Source organism: Pongo abelii, chromosome 3, assembly GCF_028885655.2.
Source record: "Pongo abelii isolate AG06213 chromosome 3, NHGRI_mPonAbe1-v2.0_pri, whole genome shotgun sequence".
Classification (NCBI taxonomy): Eukaryota; Metazoa; Chordata; class Mammalia; order Primates; family Hominidae; genus Pongo; species Pongo abelii.
In genome coordinates, this window is record NC_071988.2 from 22979591 (window position 1) to 23006564 (window position 26974).

Below are 26974 nucleotides of genomic sequence, written 5' to 3' on the forward strand. Positions count from 1 at the left end.
AAGGTTGCTCATTTATTTATAAGGGTCTCCAAAGCAAAATGGTGGGGGGTGGTGGTGGTTAGTCTCTGTACTGATATTACGATTTCGTATGCTCCAAATGAATATTTACAAGTGAGTTGTGCATTGCTGGGGTGGTGGCTTATTTGAGGACTGGGTAGGATAAATACGGAAAGCCACGAAGGAGAAAAGTATAGGAGATTTCATTCTAAAGTAATGTGGGAAATTGTTTATTTAATGATAACTCTACTGAGCTATATTTGTCTTGACCAATGTCCCTGTAGCCCAAAAGCTTTACTACTGATAAGGAAAAAGAATTGAGTGGTCTCTTTATTCAAGAAAATTTTAATAGTTGTATTTTTAAGGGAAGATGTAATCTAACAGATTATAAAACGAAGTTCAATATTTCATGGAGCACTTTCTTCTTTATTGTCAAAGTCTACACAGGAAATGCTTACAGGATAATATCCAAATCCCATTAAAATCTGTTGGATCTAAAACTACGTGTTTGTGTTTGTATATATGCCTCACCTATTTCCTCACACGATCAGGCTTTAATCCACCTAGGCACTGGTGCAGATCAATCAAAGAACTTAAGCACCAAACTTTTTATTAAAACTTTTTTATGGAAAGATTTCTGAATCATTTATTTACCATATTTTCCCCACTTTAAAAATTATGAGGATTGATTTCGGTAGCACTGTCTGGTATTGCAAAATGACTATATGGACCTATTGAGAAATATAGGATTATTTTCCCTCAAACTAAAAGGTCCCAGACTGTCATATTTTCAGGGTTTGTCAACTTTCTGTAGTTTGTAGTCTTGTCTCTTTTGGTCAGTTGTCACTGCTCACCATTATCTTTTTACTGTCACCATTTCATGAATTTTCTAAACCATTTCTTCAAATGTCACATGTGCTCATAGAACATTACATATCGGATAGAACATTAGACAACTGGATTCATTTAAATCATAAGTAAAGCAAAAGGAAGCAAGTGAGGGGTGAAGAAGTGTATCTGGGAATAAAATGTGCTCCGTCTGAGGGAATTTTTCTGAATCTAGTTTGGCTTCTCAGAGACATTTTAAAAACAGTGTACTTCTCACCTATGTTTCAGACAATTAATAATCCTAAATTGTTAATGGCTACAGAAATTAGGTTTTCCAGTATGAATTATAAAAATAACCATAAAAATGCATACTATCCGTAGAACATGCATCTTCTCTTTCAACTATAAAAGATGTAGCTGGAAATAAAAATAAACCAGCAACTAAAGGAAAAAAGTGGTATCTGTGTTGTTTTTTATTTTCTTTTCTATACCACAAAAGCAGCAGGGAGGTCACACAGTCCTGTTGGAGGGTATCATCCCTTATGCTGAATCACAGAAGAAACACATTTGCCATTGAAAGACAAATTAAACAGGGCATGGCTTGCACTATGTGCGTCCCCAGACTTAGTTATCTGCCAAGACCAGGCAACATTTCATAACCTCCAAATGTATCGAAACACAGAACATTTGTTGGCTCTTTGTGAACAGAATGTCTTTGTCAAAATTTTCAGTTTGAACGAATGTTGCAAAGCGGTCCAGACTAGATTTGTCCCAGGAGAAACTGACACAAATTCCTTTAGGACAGGGGCAGCCACCTCAGCTACATTGCTGGGATTGCCGGTGATAGGATTAAAGGAGCTAGACAGTGGCATTGTGACCTAATGTAACTCTCAAATCTGTTGCACGCAGAGCCCTGGAAGTGGGGACCAGCAGGGAAAAGAAGTCACTTATCCTATACGGCATGGCTGTGTTCAAACTTTCAGGCATTTGCCCAGACTCTTCTCCAGTGGGAATGGGAAGTGAACCTGCCTATCAGACAGCATTGCCTAAATGAAAAATGCAGGCTGAGATATGCAGCTCAGAGGAGAGAGCAGGGTGCCCCCTCTAAGTATGGGCTGGCAAGACACAAGAGGATTCTGACATGGGAACATATCTGGACAGAATCTGGGTTGGCGAGGATCCCTGGACACCCAGGAGAACTATGTCTGGAATACAGAAGCTCTAACTTCACATCTGAGCAAATGAGATGGCACCCAGGGAAGCTAATGTCCTTAAGCCAAGAGCCCACGGAAAAACCAAGGGCAGTCCTATAATAGAGGCACTTTTCCCCTATACAAGAGCCGTTTCAAAGCAGAAATAAATTTCTCAGAAAGAACTGTGGAGAAGAGGATTTAAGCTCGAGTATTATAGGAATCTGAAAGAGATCTAATTGAGTAAGGCTTGGCAGGGATGTAATGCCTGGTACCTCTAGAGGGAAGAGGAAAGGGATTGGTAGCATTCTTCCTGCACATGCCTCTTCCAAGGGTGCAGGATAGCCCCTGGATAGCATTACCCCATGAAGCAAGGAGCTATCACTTAGAGATGATGGATCCAAGAGAGAGAGAAAAGCCACATACACCAAGTGTCTCAAACAGGCAAAAAGCATGTCACTCCTTCCAGCTGGACTGAAATACCATTCTCAAATAGAAAGGTCAACAGACCTAAAATGGTACCAAACAGTTCTCATCCATAGAAGCCCCACCAAGGGCACAGCATTCTGGTCAGGTCAGACTTGCACACTGGTTAAAGAACTCTCCACTGACGGTCTTGCTCTCTTCCCTTGGTTGGCTTCCTCTTGTTTCCCCTCCACACCCCCTGGCCACCCTGCAATTCCAATGAGCAAATTGTTATTTTAATATACTGTGTGTAGGACATTATAAATTTCAGGTCTTCCAATCTCAAATATTCTGTCCCACTGCCCTGCATTTGTTGGGGCAGTGGGACAGATCTTGGTTTGGAATAGAATATTCCTCTAGCTAGGAGAAATGCTCTCCAGCAGAATTCCATTTCAAGGTGTAGGCATTTCTAAAGACAATAAGTAGGAGAAGGGCAGAATTTATCTGCTAGTGATAACTGGGTAACAGACAGATGGAGAAATCCCTGCTCTACTTTCTCAAACAGACAGCTTATCTTATTTTTAAAAGGCCTGTCTTCATCACTAACCAAAATTTTCATGGAGCCAGAGACTAGGTTTACTTTTAACCACTGTATCCCCCTAAAATGGCCAAACACTAAGCATGCTAATGGATGACAATTATATTTTGATGAATGGGTAAGTAAATAAGTGAGAGGAGAGATGAACTTTTAAAATCCACAGGCAAGAAGAAATGTGATGATGTTGCAAAAGTTGGAAACTGAGAGCTTTAGCCAGTGAATTGGTTCTTGTCTAAGAAAATGTGGGCCGGGTGCAGTGGCTCACACCTGTAATCCCAGCACTTTGGGAGGCCGAGGTGGGCGGATCACAAGGTCCGGAGATAGAGACCATCCTGGCTAACACGGTGAAACCTCATCTCTACTAAAAATAAAAAAAAAAATTAGCCAGGCGTGGTGGCAGGCACCTGTAGTCCCAGCTACTCACTCAGGAGGCTGAGGCAGAAGAATGGCGTGAACCCAGGAGGCAGAGCTTGCAGTGAGCCAAGATTGTGCCACTGCACTCCAGCCGGGGTGACAGAGCGAGACTCTGTCTCAAAAAAAAAGAAAAAAGAAAAAAATGTGACCAGCCGTATCCCAAGTGATATGGGATGAAAAGAAAAGTGTTAGTAATAATCCTTAGTAATATTGCATAGTGCTTTACAGAATCTGAAGTACTATCTCAAGGTGTTGAAGTTAGCAACTTAAGCGGGTAATACAGATTGCAATGCCTTTTTGTCTTCAGGCCATTGGAAGAAAGATGAAGAAGGCTGAACACATCTAAGAATTTCTCAAAAGTGAAAACAGACTTGCATCAGTTTCTACCATGCCTCCGGTGCAGAAATATCAGCCACTGTGGAAACTGGTCTCTGAGTTTCTCCGTAGCTATCTGCAAGCACATTTCATTCGTCCTTTCTCTTTTTAGTAAGGTGCCAATTTGGTTCAATAATTTTTTTCTGCATCTCTTTAGATTCTCTATCTCAGGTAAGTTTGAATAAAATGTCCAGCTTTCACTATTTCCTAATGCTCTGGTAATACATTAAGAGTTAACTGGGGTGAAAAGGCAACAAGAAAGCTTGCCAGAGTATAGCTAGAGAATTTCATGACAATTAGCACTGATTTGCACTACAAGAATAGAAAGAAAAAAAAAGAAGTTTTAAAGGGGAAAAAAAGCTACTCACACATACACAACCCAAAAACAGCCTCCAAGTACTAGCTGAAAATGATACCGTTAGATGAGAGCAGAAACACACCAGATTAGCCAATTAGCATTCACCCAAGAAAAGCTAGTGCTTTGGAGGGAGAGGAGAAAGGAACTCATCAACAGTAATATCAACTTTACAATAGCCTTGACTGGTTATCTACCCAAAGGAAATGCTACCTCCTCACTTTTTTGTGATCCCCTCGACAATTCTGGGGGAAAAAATGTTAGTTCAACATTATTGCAAGCCAGAATATGACTCTATTTATGTGACAAGTTGACAACATACAATTTCATGCTTGTTGAACTGATCGGTGTTATATATTCACTGTGAATATTATGAAGCCTCACCATTATAAATATGAAACAGTATACACTTATTCAAAGTAACTCCAGCAGTGGCAATTTATAGCTTGGTTGTTTGTGTTCCTATGAAGTCCAAATGCCACCTTAAGAAGCTGCAGCTCGCAGAAACAGATGTGCAGTGTGACTGCGACCAAAATGGATTGACGATGACCTATGTGAAAGCAGGCTATTACATTTTGGTCTGCATGGCAGCTGACACTGGTTTGTATTTAGATATGTGACTCTTGGGAACACTGTGTCCTTAAAGCTCTGTTTAAACATGGGCCGAGACATTTGTCTATTGGACTAATTATTTTACCACCCTTTTACGGCAAAGATCACTTTTTCCCCCTAAAAAAAAAAAAAGAAAAAGATATGAGAGAGTGTATATGCACACACACGGGCACACACTCTCACTATACTTTGTAAAGTTACAGCAAGGACTTTAAACCCTGGTCATGTCAGGTGAATGTTGGCAAGATTTCCAGAATGTCTGCATAGCAGGATTGTACCACTTTCTTGATCAGGTGCCTGAGAACAGGACAAGGCCACAAACCATCAAATCATAAGCTGTCACAGCAACTGCTTTTGGTCAGGTTTTTTCCTCCTCTTCCCTACCCCCTCCCTTTCTTTCTCTTAGCAAGCTTCAACCAATTTCCAAGTGTTCGCTTCTACAAGGACAAATTTGGAAAAGTGAAGAACAACACAATTTATCCAAATGTGGGAGGAAATGAAGGAACCAGGCACCTTGCTAAAGCTAGATATCAAAAATTTGCATAAGTAGTTTTGCAACCACAGAGGTGCTATTTGGAACAAAATAAATTGCTTGTATTGTATGCAAGGGCACAAACCTTGACCAACTTTGTGGTGTCTTCCCTGCTTGTACATTTCTTAAGCACATCCAGATATTCCTACTAAGAAGTTCAAGTTAGTATCCCTCAATAGGGGGACCTAAAAAGATAATTGTTTGTGGACTTAGAAGTCTTCAACATCTTTATTTGAGAATTAAGAAACATGAGTCCAAAATATTTGAAATATAGAATTAGTTGTCCAGGATGTTCTTGTAATTCTTTTGTTCCTTTTTCGTTTATTTGCTTAATATTAGGTCATATCTCTCACTCTTTTTTTTGAGATCCAGCACAGAAGTCAGTGACTGGAATCCTGGCTCTTCTTTGAAACACCTGAATTACAGTGTTTTAGAATTTCCTATTCTAACAAAGTTTGCTATCCAAACCGGTATCTCTTTCTACTTTTCCTGTTGGGCTAAAGTGAAGGTGTTGTCGGTCTGTCTAGTAAATCCAACCTACGAGATAACATAATCACATATATTCATTTCTCAGGGACCTTGGTGGCTCTTATCTCCTTGCTTTTATGATCTCTTATGAACAGCCAGGAATAGCAATTTGCAGCCTGTTTGTAAAGCCATCTTAGTCTGAACCCAGCCTTCTCCTCTTTTATCACCCAGTGATATTCTTCAGCTAAATCCCATTCGCCACAGCAAAATTTGCTCTGAGATCCATTTTAGAATAATATAAGTATTCTCTGAGTGTATGGAACATATCAAACACGTAATGGAGGGTAATTATCATTTCAATGAACTATTTATTAATAGAAGATGTTTTGTGTGCTTTGCTTAGATTTATTGCTATGCTGCCCACTGTACATTGTAGCTTGAAGCTATTTAGTTCACGTTCATCAGCCTCTCAGGCAAGCAGCTCTGCTGTTCACACAGTTTTGGTTTTTCTATGTGCTTTTTTCAACTTTATTTTACCATTATATCACCTAGAACATTAAACACAATGCTCAAGTTCCATGTGTTAAATCACAATTGCTTTCTACTAAAGTTCCAAGCTACCCATTTTTATTAACAGTTACTGTATTAAATCCTTAATAACACAGATAGAATAGTTAGTTAATTTGTGTGTTGAGCCATGGATGTTAATTTGTAAACATAATAACATACTGCAATCATTTGCATAATAGCATTTTAATCTTTTTAGTAAAAGCTGTAATTCCCTACAAAGTACACTGCAGTAGAAACTAAGTGACTATTGGTAATAATACAAAAGGCCTTAAAATTCTGATCCTATTATAGTGTTGGAACATACCCAAACTGCTTCCATAATCTCTGAAATGTTACTGTTCTCTGATTTAGGTGTCTGTGTCAAGAATAAAAATGAAGTATAACTGGTAGCAGTAGACTATTTCCTAAATGTAATTTAGTATTCACTAAGCACCAGCACTTTGCAAATAGCTCTGAGGCTTTCCTTCAAAGTTCAGAGCTCCAGCTATGCATATTGTGTGAGGAGGACCCTGGAACTCACTCTCAACTCTGTGCTGAAGAGAGGGCTCTGATAAATCATGCTGATTTGGCACAGGGAAGGGCATCGCCCACCAGGGATATGACTACTGAGTCTCCTTCCTCCTCTCTGCCCTACCAGCCTGATTGCTCCTCCTTGAACTGACGGTTTCTGAGCAGAAGTTCAGAAAAGAGTGAAAAAGTGCAGTGAAGCTTTAAAAAAGCTAGTTTAAAAAAACTCGATGGGGGCTCACTCCCTCTACAGCCCATTAACACCCATTGTAAGACTGCTCCCCAGCCCACCCCCCCAAAAAAAGGAAAGGAGAAAGAAAAAAAAAGTAGTTGTTTAAGTCAGGCCAAGTCATTTTATGCAAGATCTGGTAATTCATTAATCCATCTGGCTGCAAACCTTGAATGAATAACTTGCAGTAGTAATGGAGATGGGCAGGTCTACAAAATATTAGTGTTTAGAATCTGAAACTGTGCAAATCACTCTATCATTTTGGAAAAGAAAAGGCACAAAAGTATCTTCTGTCATCACTTTGGGACAAATGGCTTAATGGATAAGAAGTCATTTAGCTTCAAACAACTTTGCCGTTGCCAAGAATAAGAGTGTGTATTTCATTGTGGATCTCTCTCCCCTTTTCCCTGCTCTCATTCTAGCTACAGTAAAGCATAGGATCCTGCCTTGCTTTCAAACGTACCTCTGAGCGCACAGTCTTAAAAGTTAAAAGGAGGCCGGGTACAGTGGCTCACGCCTGTAATCCCAGCACTTTGGGAGGCCGAGGCGGGCGAATCACGAGGTCAGGAGATCGAGACCATCCTGGCTAACACAGGGAAACCCCATCTCTACTAAAAATACAAGAAAAATAAAAATTAGTTGGGCGTGGTAGCAGTCGCCTGTAGTCTCAGCTACTACAGAGGCTGAGGCAGGAGAATGTTGTGAACCCAGGAGGAGGAGGTTGCAGTGAGCCGAGATCTTGCCATTGCACTCCAGCCTGGGTGACAGAGCGAGACTCCATCCCCAAAAAAAAAAAAAAAAAAAAAAAAAAGTGAAAAGGAACCTGAGAGGTTAAGAAGAAGAAAAAAAAATGGCCCTTACTGAAATTGTTTTACATCACAGGCAATTCATTTTATAAAACCCACAATAAAATTTTTCATTACTCAAAGAATAGGCACATAATTATAGGGACAAATTAACCTTGTTAGATGTGAAGTCTGGGATAGGGAATGGTGGAGGAACAATTTGGCTCTCTGCTTTAACAATGTGGTCTTTAATGTTCAGCTTTTTATCTGCCTTTGTGTGTTGATTTCATCCAGAGGTGAGTCATCTGCTGGGCTGTGCTTCCAGGACCTGGCGTAGAGATAGTGGTGCATGGACAAATAAACACAGAAAGTGTATAAGGTCTCTACACAGACACATGGTTGCTATACAAATAGACAGTTTGTCCAACGCAGCACCCTGAACCTTGTGATTACTTTCACCTACACTATTATCTTTGAAGTAAATCTAAGAAGCAATGAGCCATTTTTTCCTGATTCTGCTCCAAGATTTCCTCCTTGTGAATTTGGGTCTCCACTATTTTGGCCCCAAAGATATCCAGGCAGAGTAACTTTGATGAGCCAGTTGAGACTCTGGGAGGTTGGAAAAACCTACAATAAGCCCATAAAATGTCCCAGTTTACTTTCTGGAGTGCCTAGAGTATCTGACATGAAGTCATTGGTTTCTCCCATCCCAAAATACAAAATAGCACTTTCTGAAATCATTGTGCCTAATGAAACATACACATTCTCACTTTGCAAACTGCAAATGGCTAAGAACCAAATCAACTTCCATAAAAAAAAAAAAAAAAGCAGCCAATCTCATCTCTCCTAGCCACACCTTCCATTAACAAAAGCCACCAGCAGGAAAGTTAGTGCCAGTGAAAGATGGTCATGTAACCTGCATCCTGTGAGTTGCTATTTATTAGCAGGGGTTGATGCCAGGAGACAGAGCCCTGTGGGTCAGAACTCCTGAGCCATATTTTTCCAGTGGTCAGCATAATGGCAGGGAAGAAATAGGGTGATAAACCAGATGTTCCCAAGATAAGCCAGATGTTATCAAGCCGAGAAGTCTAAAACAACAGTGCTTAAATGAGGTGTGTAGATGAACACACACACACACAAACGAACAACACTATTTAGTCTCCCTGCAAGATAAGCCGACAGGAGAGGCTGAAAATAAAGCAGCACACAGGCTGGGTCAGATTGTTGCTTCCTGATTTGTGACTCTCCAAGATGAACATCTAACTGATTTATACCCAGAATTTGGAATTTTGTGGTAGACTACAAATGCAAAGATAAGTACAACATAAATTTTTAAAATACTCCGTAAGTCTCCGTGAGTTTCAACATTCTTCAATGTTCTTATGTTACAGCCAATTATCTCTCCACTTAAATGGCTATTATTTTCTTACTTGAAGTCTATGTTCTCTGTAAGTGTCATTACCAAGTGTGGCAAAAATCTGGCTGTGGGCCGTAAATTTAATTTAAATGACAAACATTTATTGATTGCAAATTGGAAATCCCAGAAATCTTATAAAAGTGATTATTGTAAATTAATTCAGTCCTCCCACATAACAAAAAAAGAATTTATTCTTCCAATGATTAAATTAAGGTGAGGTTGTATAGACATGCATTCTTTTTTTCTTGTCTATTTGTTTTGTTAAAATTCCAAGAGGTTTGCCATTCATAGAAAAGTCTGTCTGACCACAGGCACAGTCAGAAGCAGGAATTCATTACCATGGAAGGCTGCAGAATTTCCTCCAAGGAGACAAGTGAAAAAAAGCAGACACCACGTAAATTTGTGGATTGGGTTAAATATGTTCTGTCCCTGAGGCAGTGGAAAGATAGAGGGCCCCTTTGTAAAATGACTCACGAATCTAGGAAAGTACTTCAGCTCCTAAAGGTGAGCAGAAACTTAACCAGGAACGTATCCACGAGGTTCTGCTTCTCTTTGGAATATCTTTGAGTTAGCATTCCTTACCACCTCTCTCTCTATCCTAACTCAGAGTTATCAGGGCTGATGGAATTTTCCTTCAAGGTACTTTGAATCTGTTCCCTGAATGCCACCCCCTCTGCTATCACCTTGTCCCTTCCCTGTACCTGTATCACATTGGGTTTGGAATGCAGCACTGCCTGCTGTCTGATTTTCCATATTTCCTACTTGCCTACACCTCTTACTACTATCAGCATTATCACTCTTAAATACCACCTCCATTATGTTGATCTGCTAAAAAATCTTCAATGACATCTTACTTTCTAAACAGACTCTAAACATTTCCAACTGGGTTCTCATGACCCACCGTAATTTTGTACCAACCTTACATCCAAACTTACTCCCTCTACTGCCATGTTCCCATTAATATGTATTTTACTTTGAGTAAACCAAGCTCCTCACCTCCACATCCCCTCTATGAAAACGCTTTGCTCTTCTCTTACAAGGCTTTGTGAATTTATTCTTGCTGTTTATCTCCTCAGCTAGAAATACACATACATACACACACATATATATGCATGCATATATGCATACATGAGCTCGCAATGTTTGCAAATTGCAAATATATATATATAATCCTACGTAGGTACATATACAAATATACATATACATGAATATACAGTCTTATATTGTTTTCCAATTGCTAAGAACTAAAAACGTATGCATATACTTGTATATTTGTATACACAGCCTTGCATGGTTTCCTAATTGTTTTACATTTGTTCATCTTGCCTCCCAAACTAGATTTAAAGTCCTTTAGGACACAGGCCTTCTTTTGTGCTTTGTATGTAATCTTCACATTACCTAACGTAGTTCATTCTATCAATAAACACATGAAGATCAACTCACTCATTATGCAACAAGTATTTGTTGAGTTCTTACTTTCTGCTATTTTCTAAGAAAATATCTAGAAAAATGTCAGTGAACAAGACAGGCAGATTCCCTACTCCTCAAATGCTCATGGTCTGTTGAACTGCCAATATTTGTTATTTTTAACTTTTTGATAGGTACATAATATATGCCCATTTTTGCAAAATTTAGAATATAACTGAAAGCCAAATGAAGAAATGTAAAGTATCTATATTCCCACTAGAATAACCAAGTAGTCTTGAAAGCGTCCACATTCATTTCCTTGATGGCATATAGCAGGATAATTTACACACAAATACAAAATCACCACTCACCCTTTTCTGCTACAAAGTTCACAGTTTCAGGCTTCCTGAGAGTTCCAGCAATGACCAAACATGAATGCTGGCTACAGCTGTGAGAGTCCTTCTCTCCCCATCAGCAAAGGCAGGCCTCAGAACGTATTACAAGTAATGACCTAGAGACGACTGCATTCTCACTTGCCATCATTCTAACGAACCCCAAGTAGCTTCATTCAGAAGTAACAGACGAATGAATGAAAGATGCCCATTCAGTTGTATCATGGAGGCATTAAAGCAGGTGTTAAAATAAACCAGGGACAATGTTGCCCACAGTGACCCAGAAAGGCCAATATGCTATTTAAACTAACCCCATGCCATCCATCTTTACACACTGCTGTGCTGTAAAAGTAGTCCTTTATTCTCCTCCTTCAAACAATGCACAAAGGCAACAGAGGGAAGGAAGTTATGTCGCAATATTCTGAAACATAAATCTTGCTACCAGCCGGTCCAGGGACGCATCCTGTTTTCCTTACACATGGATCAGATTCACTGGAGGCTGTTACCTCTGAGCCTTTTGCCTTGTTTTTTAAAGTGGCTTCTGAATCGTACCTGGTCACCTGCATTTACGCATCCAAACACAGGTTGCGTAAGCAGAGAACATTGTTTGCGTGTCCAGTTACTCAACCAACATGTGCCATTGCATGTTGCTACCCCTCTGCCATCACCCAGAATTCCCTTTCTGAAATTGTGACATTCAGCTTCATAGTTTATCATTATTAAGTTTGCGATGTTAAATAAAAATTAAACTTAGATTCAAACATATGGAAGAAACAAAAAGAAGAGATACATAATTTACTCTCAACATTTTAAGACTCTGCCACTCTATTATATACCCCTAAATCCCACTTTCTGCTTTGATGAGAATTCAGAGAGCCGATGGCCAGTTTCCAGTGGTGTCATTGACGTGCTACTTGAGTCAGGGAAAAGCATTTAACTACTCAGTGCCTGATTTTATTCTGGGATTCCAAAGTAGATAATGCTTGTTATTGTCAGATCAGAGACAGCAGAGCCCGTGACTGTTTAACTTGCTCAAGTACAAGGCCTTCTCAAATGTGATGAGGCAGGGCTTTGCAAATTGGAAGAAGGTGAGTGCAGGCGAAAAGTCCACTGTGAGTGGCTGGCCCTGGGAAGGCACTTCCCTAAAATGCTGCTTTGGTAGAAGCAACACAAACCTGTGGCCATGAAAGAGTTATCTGGTTTCATATGAACCTTCTTCACAGGGAAGACCCAATTTTAGAATGTCACCTCTGCTTAAAACACACTTTCCTTTCGCATTATAGAAAAGATGCCTGAGTTTAACACTAGAGGGCAAAGAGTGGAGGTGTCCTCATGCCATGTAAATACTTCTGAAGCTGCTGCTGTTGGTAAGAGCATTGCCACATATGACCTTACCCTTTGCCTATATAAAGAATGGGCTTTGTGACGTCAGAGAAAACTGTTATGGGAACTTACCTAAACAGTCACTTTTGCCCTCTGACACTAAGAGAATACCTGAATTATTAGTCCTGGAGCCCCAGGGATCCCAATATTGTTATATGACTTCTCATTCTTTATATCCAGTAGTTTACTATGTCTTCTCTCAGAAATCTGACCAATTAATCATTAGTAATTTATAAAGGGGAAGTCTGTGACTTTATTTAAAAGCAGGGTTTTTCAACCTCAGTGCTTTTTTCATTGGAGGCTGAATCATTTTTTGTGGTGGGAGCTGTCCTGTATGCTGTAGGATGTTTAGCAGCATCCCTTGTCTCTAGTCTCTACTCAATAAATGCTCGTAGCATCCCCTTGTCCCCAGTGATAACAACCAAACATGCCTCCAGACATTGTCAAATGTCCCCTGAAGTGGGGTGTGGGGCGGGGACCAAAATTGCCTTTGGTTGAGAATCTTTGGTTTAAAATGACCTAATGAGAGACTAAATTAAATGAACTTCTGTTTTAGAGTGCTGAAAATAATTTTATTAGCATAGAATATGATATAGGGAGACAAAAAGGGTGGCATGGCATATATTAAGCACCTACATGTAGATAATTAACTAGATGCTGAACCAAGTCTCCTGAAGGTATAAATGTGAATTACCTCTCACAAATACCACAACACAAAATACAGGGACATGGGACATAAAAGTTAAGGAGAAAGTTGTATTTTTTTTAAAGTAGCCCACCAGAGAGGCATTGACTCCTATGCCATCTCCCCCTACCTCTAAGTTACTCTCTAGCCTCTACAAAATGCATGGCATTCACCTGATATGAAATAGCTGATTTTTAGATAAGAGGTCTGTGGAGATGGACATTTTTTAAAGCACTGTTTATTTAATGCAGCATGACTTAGAATGGGCCTGTAACCTGACAAGTGTACTGAGTGAGGAATGTTCAATTTACCAGTTCTAACTGGCCAAGTCCTCACATGAACTTTCTAAGACCCGGCTGAGAAGCCTGGGAAAGTAGAACTAACCACAACCTTCAGTGTTTCCTCCACCTTGTTCTGTCTCCCCAGTCCAAACTCTACTACCTTAAGCATTCTTCTAAAACCCACTTAATCTCCAGAGGTATTACAAAATCTCAGCCATCGGCAGAACCTACAGCCGTCTCAGCTCACCAGCTAACTCTACCTCCGTGCCAACCAACACTGAAAGGAAAGATTCTGTTCTATTTTTAAATATATTGAGTAAAGAAGCAGCTTGATATGTCTTTGTAAAGGATGGCAGTCACCCAAATTCATGGGTTCTCTATTTTTATCAAGGATATAAACTTTAAAGTCCGATAAATTTGGGGTTCAAATCCCAGGTCTTTATTTTCAACTGTGTGATTTGGGGAAAATCAAATAACCTCTCTGAGTTTCAGTGTCTGCATATGTAAAACAGGAATGATAATAACAGGACCTAACAATAGGTTGTTTTCAAGGATAAGTGAGATGACATATATTAAGCATGAGTATACCAAAATGTTGGCCATTATTGTCATTTCTATTATTGTTATCAACATTAATATATTCATCATTCTCTCATGATTTAACAAACACTTATTCAGCATGTATTATATGCTGGGTTCCAGAAAAACTCAATTAATATTTTAAACTTGGCTTTCTTAAGACTCAGATTTCAACCAAATAACATGGAAGTATAAGAAATGTCTTTGCTGGTGAATAAGAAAAGTCCAGCAGATAGTAGGTGCTCAGAAAACGTTAGATGATGATGGCACTGGCGGTTGTGATAAAGAAAACTAGCTGATATGTCATCCTTCGTTTAATCCACTTTCCAGAGTACTCATTAAATGTTTGTTCCTATAAAAAATAATGTATTTTCAAGTAAATGAGTACTGATCTTGTGGGAAAGAATTCCTTTTCTCAAAGTAACACTTTAATAGGAATAGATTAACATTCTTTATTATAGGGTAGGCTTATAATAAGAGTCTGGAGTCATGGAGGTAATTCTTACTACTGAAAAGTAAATGAATTTTGACTGATTTTAAGTATACAGTAGATTAGTCAGGTTTAGAAATTCCAATTACATAACGAAATTAGAGCTATGAACCAAAAATATAATTAATAATAATAATCAAAAGAGCTCACCTAATTAGTAAAGCAAACAAAAGTAGACATCTACCCCCTTGGTTAAAAAGAAAGGCCTTCTTATTTATTAATTTATATGAGGTACCATTTATTGCTCATTCTTTCTGTGGGAAATAGACAGGAATAAACAGGTTTAGACTTTTGTTCTTCTTTGTCACTAATCTTTCACAACCCTTTTAGTATTTCAACACAGTTTAACTCACTCACAGTTGTTGATTCCTAGTCCCTAGTTGATTTATTTTTTAAATCTTTAAAAAAATAAAAATAAAACATTTGTTTTCCAAATGCTGTTTTTCCATAAATCAGAAAGTATGTAACTGTGATGAAAAGTCTTTTGATGATAACAAAGTAAGAACTCATTATGCATTCAGGTCTATTACCATGTTAGTCTGGCCCAAGCCAAACTCAATGAAAAATTAATGTTTCTAAAGGATGTCCTTACCTCAAATATGTTTGAAGGCTCATTGTTGTACTGATTGGATATTATTTCTGATTGGTCACTGCACCACTTGAGTCCACCCAGAAAGCTGTCTGTATCCAAGTCGTTCACATCTAGTTCAGAAAGATCAAGTTCAGGAAGATCTGGGCAAAGAGGCTGGTCTTCACCAACCAGAGCAGCACACTGCAGGAGGCAGAAGAAAAAAATTGAAAAAAGCTTCCATTAACCACAGGAATTTATTAAACTGCAATAGCATGTGATAGGAATTAAGCCTAGTTAATTCAACGACACTACCAAAGCTAGTTTCTGGCACTTTAATCACCAGGAAAAACATCCTAAAATCTTTACTCACTTGGCTCCTGCAGGATAATTTCCCTGCTTTATTCCATCCAAAATCTACCTCCAAACACATGGTAAATACCATGCTCCACAAAGCTTTCTCTGATTCTTCCAGTTAAAAATCAACTAGGTATTTTTGGACCTCTTTGCACAAAATCCTTGGTACCTGTTTGATAATTACTGCTTCCAAAGTTTTAAACTGTCTTATAGTTAACCATAATACAAACTTGATTTTACCTTGGAAATTTTATCACACGTAATAGACACTCAATAAACTATTGCTAAATGGAAAAAGAACAGAGGAACTACACTAGGAAAAATTTTCTCCATTTACACTCCTTTTAAGCATTATAATCCAAATAATTCATTTAGCAACTAATGATGCAAAGCCTTTTGACTCATCTGTGGTTCTCCTGAATTGTTATTTCAATCATTTACTCTTATTTGACTCTTCATGACTTTCTGGACTTCATCCTTAAAGGCAAAAGCAAGTTCCTTAAGATGAAGGACAAAAATCATAATTTTTTTTCTATACGGCTTTTGTATGTAACTTGCAAGATGTGTGTGTGTGTGTGTGTATGTGTGTGCATGTGTATGTGTATGTGTGTGCATGTGTATGTGTGTGCATGCATATGTGTGTGTACGGTTGGAATCACCTAGTACCTGGAAAAGAAAACTCACAATAGCATACCATCACTATATTTTGTTCATTATTTATGTATATCTAAACTGTGCTCTACGTGAATTCAAAATAACTATTTTTGTTTAGAGTTTTAAAATAATTTCTACATATTGAGAGGTTTAAAATATCTTCTACCGTGGCTGGGCTGCTTATCACCAAGATTATTTTAGATTGTCAAAGCATTTCATCCCCTTACATGAAATAGACAGTCTTTTTAACTGTTTTACCATGTGGCTTTTGGAGGCAAGTGGACTCCCCTTACTAATGAGGTGGTCTCCTAAACTTGAATTGGCTACCTAACCGCTAATGTCAGTCTGCAGACAGTAAAGAACACTGCAGGAACTCCTATTGCAGGGGTCTGGCATTGCCAGAACAGTAAGGAATTCATCCACCTGTAAGTGGGGGTGTCTAAATCAGGAGGCACACACTGACGCAGCACGCTTATGGCCCTGCCTTCCAAGGTCGGGAGAGATGCTGTGGAATTGCTCACATCCAGGCAGCAGTTAGGCATAAAACGAAAGATGCTCCTTGACATTTACATTTTGAATGAAATAAGTTTTATGCAGATTTTCTTTCTCAAGCACCCCTGTTATCCCTGGCAGGGATTCCTAGCAGGCCACATTACACAGGTCATATGCAGCAGCGTATCAAAAGCAACACGCTGAGAAGTAAGTACTGGGTAATGGAGTCAGCAGTTGGTAAGGGGAGGATGGGGGGAGACTGAAAATCATTGCCATCCTTCTCTAAGACCACTGGATCCCAGTGAGATCCCTGGCAGCAGGAACAAGGGAATGCAAAGAAAGGGCCTTCCTCACCATCAAAACTCTTTCCTTATCATTTTATTGGTCTTTCCTTTTATTATCTGAGTTAGCCCAAAATTACAGATCAGTATACTTAACAAGGCATATAAGTAAGTGGAGGCTGGGCTGAAGAGATCTCGTTCTGGTACAAGGCTCACATTTGGTTGTGGGTGTAACACTGCCCAGACTCCATTCTTGCCCACACAGCTGATCCTCCAAGCCCAAACACACTATCTTAACTTTTCCTCAATGTCACCAATTCAGAGATAGGGGTAGAACTTTTTCAACGGTGCAAGATACATTAGGATTTTATAGGGGCATAGTCTTTAAAAAAAAAAAACAAAACAAAAAAAAAAACATGAACAACAAAAATAGCAACACAAAAGTAAAAATAATCAAGAAAATGTAGGCTCTACGTATGGCTTAAGTTCCTGTTGTGAAACTTAGGAACTAACCATGTTTTGGAATGCTAAAGTGGCATACTGATTTGTGGACAACTTCTTGTTGTCCCTCTCTTTAACTGCCCTCTTCGGCATGACTTGTTCAAAACCCTTTAACCTTCCATAAATATGTATTTTAAAATAACTTTTGAAAACCATTGAACAGACAAGGTCAATTTGTTGTATTGGTGCTATCTTGTCATTTACATATTTCTTTCCTTCCTCTCACTTGTTTGCTCGTGCTCTCTCTCTCTCTGTCTCTCTGTCTCTCTCTCTCTCTCATTTTGCTTTTATATTACGGTTGAGAAAAGCGTATGCGTTCTTGCCAATGTTGACATGCTAATAAAATCTGTGCTTCTGAATGTGGCATTATCCTGCTAATCTAAAACACATTAGTGGTAGCAAGTGTTCCTGTTATTAATTTATATTTGGCCTTTGGACAATGCCAGACTTAACAGTCCAAGCCCTGTAACTGTCCTCATCTGACATGCTGATATTTACTGTTTCCCTATACATCTGTAACAGGTGTGCTTTATTGCAACTACACAGACACATTCTACTGCCTCTTTGCAACTATGACAGCTATTTCACAACTGTAGCCTCAATTTTATAATAAGATTTAAGAGGATAAAGCAGTCACTAAACACAAAAGGCTAATTATTTTATGTTATTTCACCCCAACAGACTTTTCTCTTAGTTAAGGAGCAGACAATAAATTAGCTTAACTGCACTGATGATAATGAATCATTATAATTAAGTATAATTCTCCATTAACCTTTTGGAGGTTTTTGTGCCATTGATGGTAAATTTTAAAGAGAGAGAGAAGAAGGCGTGGAGTTGGCCACATTAATTATATTAATGAAAAAAAGAAACTTGGTTCTTAAAAAAAATTAGTTAAGACACGGGAAAGGGGGTGGAGAGAGGGGCAGTAAAGAATGACAGTCTTAGTGGGGTGTATGTCATGTGAATTGTCTCTATCAATCTTAGTAACCTCATTGTACATCACCTTCATTAAACTGTGAAACACGGGGCACTCCAAGTAGCTACAGTGATATAGGCCTTTATTAACCAATGTACTACCCTGTCATTATGTGCAAAAGGGCATAATACGTTTTACGATGACAGCAAACATTAATGATTCAAAAAATGAAAACTGCCAATGCTACCTGCTGCTCGTAATATTTTATACAGGCGGAGGTGATTCCCAGAGCCGCTGCCGTGTAGACAAAGCTTCTAGCAGCTAGCTGCCTATAGTGCAACAGAGAAGTGACTGGCCAATCTCAGCCAACTGGCGACTCCATCCATGGCTGGACAAGTAGCCAAGACCTTTCCTCCTTAAGAAAAAAATTTAAAGGCCACTGTTCTAAATGCTTTTGATGCTTATTTGAAAATGACTGCAGGAATTCCAATGATTAAAATAAATCTTCCATATGATCTAGTTCCTCAATCAACTCCTAACAGCATCAGGAATAATACATGATGGAAAAATGAAACTACAGCAGCTGAGACCCACAGTGCCAGCCAGACAACCACCCACAGGACACTCTGGCTACTCAAAGACAGTTAGGACTTTGAAGCCACTTATAACCCTGACTCATAATGGCTACAGGGCATATGAATTATCCATATCTATTCTGCCTTACCAAGAAATCAGAACAAGATAACAATTGCAATCCACAAATACGATCTACCAAGGCAAGGGAGGGCAAATGGAGCCAACATTTGCAAACCCAGCAAAGAGTTAAGAATCCCGGGCATGCCTCGCTAGATAGGAAAAATGCATTCACAGACGGCCTTGGCCAAATTATTTTCACTTTAGATGTGTATCGCTGCACCACATGGACATCTTATTTAATCAAATCACGTGTGGGCTTGATCCTCCCCCTTACCCTACGTGCCCCCAGCTACCCAGAGGAAACACTCGCAGTCTTTTGCCAGATTCATTGTTAGCAGCTGGGATCCTCCATGCAATTCAATTCGAGTCCATCTCACCAGAGTCCACAGAAAGTTTCGCTTGTTTCCCAAGTTGTACAAACTTTCCTTCCGAGAACATTCCATTGTGCTGAATGCAAACACGCCGAGGTCCTCCGTCCCCCCACTAGACTCGAGAGATCACGAGGAAACTGCTTGAGTTATTTTCCCCCCTGTATGAATTGTAGCCAGCAGAGACTGTGGAATTGATGTATTGCTGTCTATTTTTACACTAGCAGTGAGCAGCTCCACACACAGTCCTGCATAAACTCTATTCTCTCTCGGCTTCAGGCAGCTCTCCGTGGTACAGGAAGATTTAACCATTGGCTTCCCTGCCACCGACGCGAACGGAAAACCTTGCACTGCCAGGCATTTCTTTTTATTCGCTGGCCAAATCTTTCAACCACGTACAGGAGTTTTAAAGGAAGCAGCATCGTTGTTTTGTGCTCTGTGGGAAAAGCAATCTAAAATAGCCCAGCAGGATTATTTAGGATTTTGTAAGTTCTCTGTCTGATGAACAGAGAGAGAGGGGGGAAAAAAATCCGGACTAGAGTCAAAACGGACTATATTTGAACACATCCATTTTAATATTTTTATCTTCGTCTTATTATAAATAGAAATGGCATTTTTCCAACCAGGCCACTAAACACCACTGGAAAGACTTCAGCTTCTGATTCATATCAATATCTTAGAGCATAAATATTGCATATGAGTAGAAACAGGGCCAAAGTCACATGGAAAGAGTTTCTAACTGCAACAGATACTGATGACAGCAGCTAAGCTTTGATTTGCTCAAGGCATCTCAGAGCTACCTTAAAATAGCAAACTTATTGGAGTTAAGATAAGATTGAGATTCTTCTAAAAGCTCCTGCCTGGACTACTTTCCTGGCTCCTCTCTTTGCCCAAGCCCATCCCCCCTTACAGGAATAATAGCATCTGAGGGAAGCGTCAGTCCTGGCTGCAGCGCCGAGCCCTGCCCCAGCTCACCTCGATGTCACTCCATACAGACTCAGAGTCCTGGTTGCACATGTCCCACGCCATCCAGCTCCTGAATGACGCCAGTCAAGCTTTTTCAACTCCAATCCACAGTGACACAGAGCACACACTCATGCAGGCAACCAGCCCCTTACTGAGAGTGAACTGAAGGCACCTGTCTTACTACAGTCCCCAGTCACATGACAAAGCTATTAAAAAGTAGGCTGGGCTGTCACTCACCCAACCTCCCTTCCCCTGTGCAGCTTGCTGCTCTAACTCGTGACGTCACTCAAAGGCAGCCCTCTGCCTCAGTGAAGTAACGCTTTAAAAAAAAAAAGAAAGAAAAGAAAAAGAAAAGAAAGAAAGGAAACACTTAGACTTTTGGAGGCTTCAGGCATCATGCTGTGATTAAAGCCAGCTTTGAATGCCACAGACTCTAAATGGAGCCCTGGCCATATAATAACCAAAATCCCCTGCAATCTTTTTTTAATTTATTTTCCTTCCAAAACAAGCAAGTGGCAAAGCTCCCTGTTTCATGACAGAGTAACTATATTCTTAGCTAAAACGTGTATTCCCTAAGAACTCTTTAATTCTAAGATCTCCAGGTGGACTCAAGCTCAGTTTGGGACTAAAGCAAGAGCTTATCACATGATGCATTTTTATGAGACATTTTCTCATTGAGGGAGTGTTTGAAAGCGCAAATGGGGCTTTTTATTTTTATTTTTATTTTTTTGCTTGTTTAATCAACAAAATAGCCTGTATGTGTTAAGGTATAAACAAACTCCTCCACCCAGAATTCGGCTGCCCCCATGGCAGTAGGGAATACCAGCTCCCGAAGAGTTGCTGCAGTTTTCTTTGCTCCATATAAGGAGAACAAGCCACAAAACCCCATCCTTTCAGCTTCCTTCTAATTATTTCCATTTCTCTCATAGGCTCCCAGAAAACAAGTGTTAGTAAATACAGTCGCTGCTGCTGTGCTCAGATCAGCTTAGATTCCCGGCTCCTATTTTTCATACATGTAGCGTTTCCTCCCTAACTGCCTTAGGGTGCCTTTTTGAATAAACATTGAATTCCAACCCTAGTGCCCTGGGTTGTGTAGTTTGCGTTTTGAAATCAAGAATGTCCGTGAACTGAGGGGAAAATACCAACACACTATTAGCAGAAATATTCAATTCCTGAGCTTTACTTTCTATTATTTTTCAGCTTGTACCTTGAGACAATGAGGGCTAATGCAGGTGCAACTGTTTTATGATGACACTACATATTGAATACATAACAAACTCAAGGTACTGGACACAGTGGAAAAACACTTCCTGTAACATGACAGTGGTCTGACTTAACCCTTCCAAGTTCCCAGGAGATGTACACATGTATGTATCTGTGTGAATAAACATGTTTTCATAAAATGTTAAACCCAATATACTTTTAGAATCAGCCCAATTCTTTTACTTGATAATTTACCTGAAAACAATCCCCCAGTTACCTAAACATAATTTGTAAAGCACTATTCTACTGAGGTTAATTTACACTGTTCTTCATTGTCCATCTCCTTAAACAGAAAAACATGGTTATTTGCCCTAACACATATTTTAAATATCAAATTGCTCAAATATTAAAGTGAAAGAAAGAACAAAAGAAACAAAATACCAGCAGACTGCTGCTTCTTTCAGACCATACATATTATAAGAGATTTGTGTGCTGTGATAGCTGCAACAAGTTGCTAGTCAATTCCCAAATAACGTAAGGAAGTTGACAGTTTATCATTACTGGGCATAAAAAGGTGGCCAAGAGCTTTGACATTTTAAGTTTGCTGAATACAGTTCACAGGCACATTTTCCCTTTTACAAACAGCAGAAAATTACTGTGGTTTTAATTTTCTAATGAAAGAACAGGAAAATACAACCTCGGGAATGCTTTTATACAAGCAATTAGTGGCATTACTCTGCACTCCCCACAAAGAAACACTAATTTTCTTCCCAATTATATTCTGATTTAATGTAAAACTTCAGTAAATTATTAAAATTCAGGACAAAGGTCATTGGCTCTGCCCTCAACGATCAACTGTGAAATAATATTGGTCACCTGGCCAAGAAGAGTCAGTTTATTAATTATTATCATGTGATTCTTCCATTGTGATATTCACTGATACTTTTATTTGTGTTTATCCAATGCTAGATATTCATCATACTTTTAAAACCTATTCACATCTTTTAGAGATGTTCTTTACACTAGAACAGGCTCGTTATAATTTTTGATATTCTAACCTGCCCAGATTGTATTGTTAGGGTTTTCTTATTTTTTGCCATCTAATTCTACTTCTAAAAAATCAAATCAGCACATGCACTGAAACCAGAAGTTATTTCAAATACACTTGTTTTTTCTTCACTCTCACTATCACAAAGAGGATGGAATTCAGAAGTAACAACATTTAAAGGACTCATAAACTACAGTATATTGCATTTACCCCTCAAATTTCTATTACTGGACAAATCAAAATTAAATAGATTCCTAGGACAAATTAGAGTGCTTTCCACAATTTTTTTTTTCTGTCTTAAAACTACAACTGTAATGAGAGGGATGTTTTAGAGGTTTTATAATTTTGTTAATTAACTGCAGTTTAAAATTTTTCTTCTGTCCAGTTTTTTTTTTTCTTTTCTCAGGAGAACTTAAATGGTTCATTGCTCACCAACCTTGGTTTTCTTTCTGGTTCCCGGGGCCATTTCTCTATTTAATTCTCTCTCTGCTTTGACTATTTCTCTCACTCTCTACCCACAGCCCTCTTTTCACCCCTTCGTCAACTCTGTCTCCAAAATTTCCAAATATCTGGTTTCAGACAACAAGGACCTATTGAAACCTTACTGTGTGCACAGCCACGTATCACAAGGACTGCCAAGAAAGCATATGACATGGACACAAGAGAGCTTACAATTTTAGGGGGATGACAACCCTTAAAAATGGAGAATAATTTGGTATGAAAAACCAATGTCACTTGGATCAACACCCAGATTCCTCTTCTACTGCTTAAAACACACCCTGGTGAGGTACAAGTTCCTTTCATTGACCACTGCAGTTCACATCCAAATCAAACCCATTTTTTCTCAACAATAGAAAGAGGTATTTATTAACATCTGCTGAGTGCCCCTAATGTTGCATATCTACACAGAGCCTACATTCCATTCTGATAATTTCTCCCCTCTGTAGTTCAGTTAACATTTTCCAGGGTTTCAATATTAGTAGAGGCAGGAGAATCTATCTCGAGTTGCTAACAAAGAGGAAAAAAAACCTCAAGAGAATAATTCAATTCTCTAACAAATACGTTGAATGAAGTGTATAACATTTGGGTTTCCTTCCTCACTCCTACTCCAAATTAAAGGCTTTTCCCATCCCTCCATATTTCAGACAACTGCCCATTTCTAAAAATTAGAATCAAATTCAAACCCCCAAACTCAAAAACCTCAGACAATAGCAAAAACAATTGGTTTTGTTGTCTATATTGAATGTGGGTGATTTCAGAAGCAAACTCAGAAGAGCCATTAGGATAAATATATTTGTTCATTTTTTTTAATAAGTTTATAAGTTTTTATTTTAATAAAACAAACAAAAAACTACCAGACTGCTGCTTCTTTCAGATCATACATATTATAAGAGATATGTCTACTGTGATATCTGCAGCAAGTTGCTAGTAAATTCCCAAATAAGGTAAGGAAATCGACAGTTTATCATTACTGGGCATAAAAAGGTGACCAAGAGCTTTAACATTTTAAGTTTGCTGAATACAGTTCATAAGCACATTTTCCCTCTTACATACAGCAGAAAATTACTGTAGTTTCAGTTTTCTAAATCAAGAAAGAACAGGAAAATACAACCTCGGGAATGTTTCCATATACACTATTTATACAATAACTACATACGAATATATGTATGCAGAAACTTCTCAAGAAAGAAAGGTGGAAAGCAAAACATATACACAGCAGACCACGTATGGGCTAGACATTAAGGTCAGCACTTCATATACCACATCTCAATCAATTTAGTCCTCCAAACTATCCAATAAAGATGACCTGTGTACCCATTTTACAATGGAGAAAAATAAGGCTGGGCAAGGTTTGGAGGGCAGCTGGAAAGAGCATGCAAATCGCTGAAAGCCTTTCTAGGAAGAACTAAAGTTTCATCCATAAGAATAATAATCATCTTCAAATCAAAGCCATAGCAAAGACCCTGGAGGCAACTTTATAACTGAGGGACAGTCTACATAGCTGGAAACCAATATTCCTGGGAATGCTGCCTGCCTAGAGCATTCGTCCAGAAAGCAAAGGGGCCTGCCTAGAATTGCTAATATTTTTCAAGTTAATCATTGTTAACAGGCATTCAATTGCTTGCTTTTAATTCCTAGAGGGACTAATTGATCCTGATACCCCACATCAGTTTCTAAACACATGTTTTGGGCCTCTGGTTAGAAGCAGAGACTGCGTAGAACACAAAAGTTGGTAGCAGGATAGGATATAACAAAGACTTCTATTCTATAAATACTTTAAAATTAAACCTCATTTTGCTTGGAAAAAATGCCACAGCGATGTCCACGTGAACAAAGAACCTTTGAGAAAATAACTAGAGGAAAATCAAGACAGCTTGAATGTCTCCTAGCATTTATTTTTATTTTTTTAATAAACAAGTTATGATAGACAACCTTAGCAAAAACATCTCTCATCTCCAGTAAAACCTTCTGCAGACCGGCTCTATGGAACTGAGTCAACCTCTATTTTAATTTGGACCTCAAAATGTGCTTTTGGTGTTTTTCATGTTAAAACAAAAAATAACATGAAAATTAATCTGAGTTGCAGTCAACTGGACTAATCTAAACACAAAGCAACAATTGTACTTATTAAGCACAGAGATAGGAGATAATAAAAGGGTGGTTAAAATCTGATTTTGTCTGATGTTCAACTCGGTTGTATTTGTGAATCTACATTTTCATTTACCTTAATTATTCCAGGTTAATTTATCTATAATGCAGACAGTTATTGATTATTTAGATGATAAATGTTCAATAGGATTATCTAGCAATTTTTTTTAAGTGGAACTGAATAAGGCATATTACATATTGTCAAATTTGGCACTATTTAAAATTTTAAAGTGCTACAGAACTTCAATACATAACATAACATTTCATTTACTAAGAAGGATTTTTTTTTTTCGCACTAGCTGAAGTTAGTAACGGCCAGGGAAAATTGAGGTACACAAATTGTTAAACTGAAAAAAAAAAAAAGCAATCAAACCGTTCCCCTGATACTTATTTTTTAGCGCTTGAGTCCTAATTAGCTTAGCTTTTCTCGATCTTAGGGAAACAAAACAAAACAAAACTGTATTTTGCAAATAGTCTTAAAAGGTAACAATAAATATATATATTTTTTCTTTTTCTTTTTCTTTTTTTTTAATACCACCAGGCAGAGTCTTGGAAGGATTTTTGGTTATTTGATTTGTGTTTCTGTTATGGGTTTTTCCAGGGCTTTGATATTTGAATTTTGCTCTAGCAAAACTGATATGTATATACATATATCTCAAACATGTCGGAGAGGTAGAAGGAAAATAAATTCTCATCTTAAGAAGCAATTAGCTTTGAGGTCTAAGCTCAGTTTTGTGGTGACAGATAAACTCTTACTTTATATTTGCTAGCCCAATTAGACACAAGATTTTCGAGAAAACATCCTTAACCAAGACAACCGCTTCTAGGATTGACCTCTACATTTAGCAGCTCAATCGAAAAATGGATGTCAGATACTACTGGTAGGATTATACTGGGTATAATTTTTATACAGACCGAGCACGCAATATATGTTCAAAACTTTTAAAAACCTCATAGACCTAAAACATCTACTTATAGAAATTCATCCTGAGGCAATAATAAGGGAATGTGTACAAAGATTTTTCATATGAGGATGCCCAATGCGACATTATTTGCATTATTGAAAACTTGAATGCAATGTGAATATCCAACATTAAGTGACCTGGTTCAATAAATTATAGAGAAGTACGTGTGTGTATATATATTAAATATATATATTTAATGTTATCATTAAAATCTGTTGTAAAATATATTTAATAGCATAATGGGAGAGTGTTCAAAATATATTAGGGTTTAAAATGAAGCTTGAAAAAACTATAATCATGAAAAGTTTACCTGTAAAAATATATCCTCAGAAAGAAGAGGATGAGGAGGAAATATAACAAGCCGTTCGTAGTGGCTGACGACGTTATAAGTACTTTTTAAGTTCCTTTATGTGAGTGTGCTTTTCTGTAATTTTCAAATTTTCTCTTATAACCATGCATGACTTTTATATTCAGAAGAAGAAGAATTACTCAGTTTTGAGAGGAACAGAGAGATTCAGTATTAACGTCATGCCTGCTTAACATACTGGGAATGTAGCAGATAGAAATAGCCCCTGACGCCCAATATTATATCTCAAATATTCATCATATATTTAAAATGAAGCCATTTCTGCCTGTCATACCAAGTCCAACAGCTACTCCACTTAGGATGCAAAGCTCATGAGCAACACTGAGGGAAGTTAGTACCTGGTATACTTAGAAATCCCAGAATTATGGAGAGAAGGAAGCTATCAGCTCCTATCAGCTTGCCTCAAGAGGTAGACCCAAAACCACTATCCCCCAGACACCAGTA

The 26974-nt window shown here is 38.4% G+C and overlaps 1 protein-coding gene across 6 annotated transcripts in view; it reads right to left on the minus strand.

Moving 5' to 3' along the window:
- PPARGC1A (PPARG coactivator 1 alpha) overlaps positions 1-26974 on the minus strand; it is a 681503-nt gene that overhangs the window by 76022 nt on the left and 578507 nt on the right. For 4 of the 6 annotated variants that reach the window (XM_024245518.3, XM_024245516.3, XM_063722653.1 and 1 more), the window contains one exon: positions 15092-15271. In XM_024245518.3, the coding sequence (XP_024101286.1) occupies positions 15092-15271 (180 nt within the window). 6 annotated transcript variants of the gene reach the window in all.